Below are 1301 nucleotides of genomic sequence, written 5' to 3' on the forward strand. Positions count from 1 at the left end.
CTTGCAGTAATTGGGGGAGCCGGGCAGCGGGGGCCGGGGGATGTGTTTATTCTTCTTCTTGGGCAGCTTCTGCTTGGCCATGGCCAGCGAGTAGTACATGCCGAAGTTGTTGACAATGACGGGCACGGGCATGGCGATGGTGAGCACCCCCGCCAGGGCACACAGCGCCCCGACCAGCATCCCCGACCACGTCTTGGGGTACATGTCTCCGTAGCCCAGGGTCGTCATGGTCACCACGGCCCACCAGAAGCCAATGGGGATGTTCTTGAAGTAGGTGTGGTTGGAGCCCAGGATGTCATCCGGGTCAGCGCCAATGCGCTCGGCGTAGTAGATCATGGTGGCGAAGATGAGCACGCCCAGCGCCAGGAAGATGATGAGCAGCAGGAACTCGTTGGTGCTGGCGCGCAGCGTGTGGCCCAGCACGCGCAGCCCCACGAAGTGGCGCGTGAGCTTGAAGATGCGCAGGATGCGCACGAAGCGGACGACCCGCAGGAAGCCCAGCACGTCCTTGGCGGCCTTGGAGCTGAGGCCCGACAGGCCCACCTCGAGATAGAAGGGCAGGATGGCCACGCAGTCGATGATGTTGAGGCTGCTCTTGAGAAATTCCACCTTGTCCGGGCAGAAGGTGATGCGCATGAGGAACTCGAAGGTGAACCAGACCACGCACACGCCCTCCACGTAGGTCAGGAAGGGCTCCGTCTCCACCTCGATGTTGGTGATGTTCTCCGGGGGGGCCCCGGGGATCGGGGAGGCCTGCGTCACCGTCTTGTTGATGATGTGGATGAAGCCCTCGTGGGTCTCCAGGCAAAAGGTGGTGATGGAGATGAGGATGAAGAAGAGGGAGGCGAAGGCCACATACTGCGGGGCAGGTGGGAGAGAGAAGGCAAAGGTGACCCGGGCATCTGGTCAGCTAGCCACCTCCATAGGACCCTCCCAGTGGCTCCTTTCCCAGCCCAAATGCTTCCCTCTCCCCACTAAAGCTGCAAAAGGGAAGGCAGAGGATCGGGCAGCTGTCCCCCGGCTCGTGAGAGGAGCCAACCCCAGTAGCCGCAGCACATGAGCAACCTCTGTCCTGGAAACAGCAATTGCTGGCCTCAGGCTCTGTCGCCTAGACCAGTGGTTGGCAAACCGCGGCTCTCGAGCCACATGCGGCTCTTTGGCCCCTTGAGTGTGGCTCTTCCACAAAATACCTCGTGTGGGTGCGCAGGTACAGTGCGATTGAAACTTCGTGGCCCATGCACAGAAGTCGGTATTTTGTGGAAGAGCCACACTCAAGGGGCCAAAGAGCCGCATGTGGCTCG

The 1301-nt window shown here is 61.0% G+C and overlaps 1 protein-coding gene across 1 annotated transcript in view; it reads right to left on the bottom strand.

Annotated features, from left to right (window-relative positions):
* Positions 1–1301, bottom strand: part of KCNC3 (potassium channel, voltage gated Shaw related subfamily C, member 3) — a 10702-nt gene that overhangs the window by 7626 nt on the left and 1775 nt on the right. Inside the window, exon 2 of the mRNA XM_014550448.1 lies at positions 6–902. Coding sequence (XP_014405934.1) covers positions 6–902 — 897 coding nt within the window. The remainder of the gene's footprint in view (positions 1–5; positions 903–1301) is intronic.

Source organism: Myotis brandtii, unplaced genomic scaffold (assembly GCF_000412655.1).
Source record: "Myotis brandtii unplaced genomic scaffold, ASM41265v1 scaffold601, whole genome shotgun sequence".
NCBI classification, from domain to species: domain Eukaryota; kingdom Metazoa; phylum Chordata; class Mammalia; order Chiroptera; family Vespertilionidae; genus Myotis; species Myotis brandtii.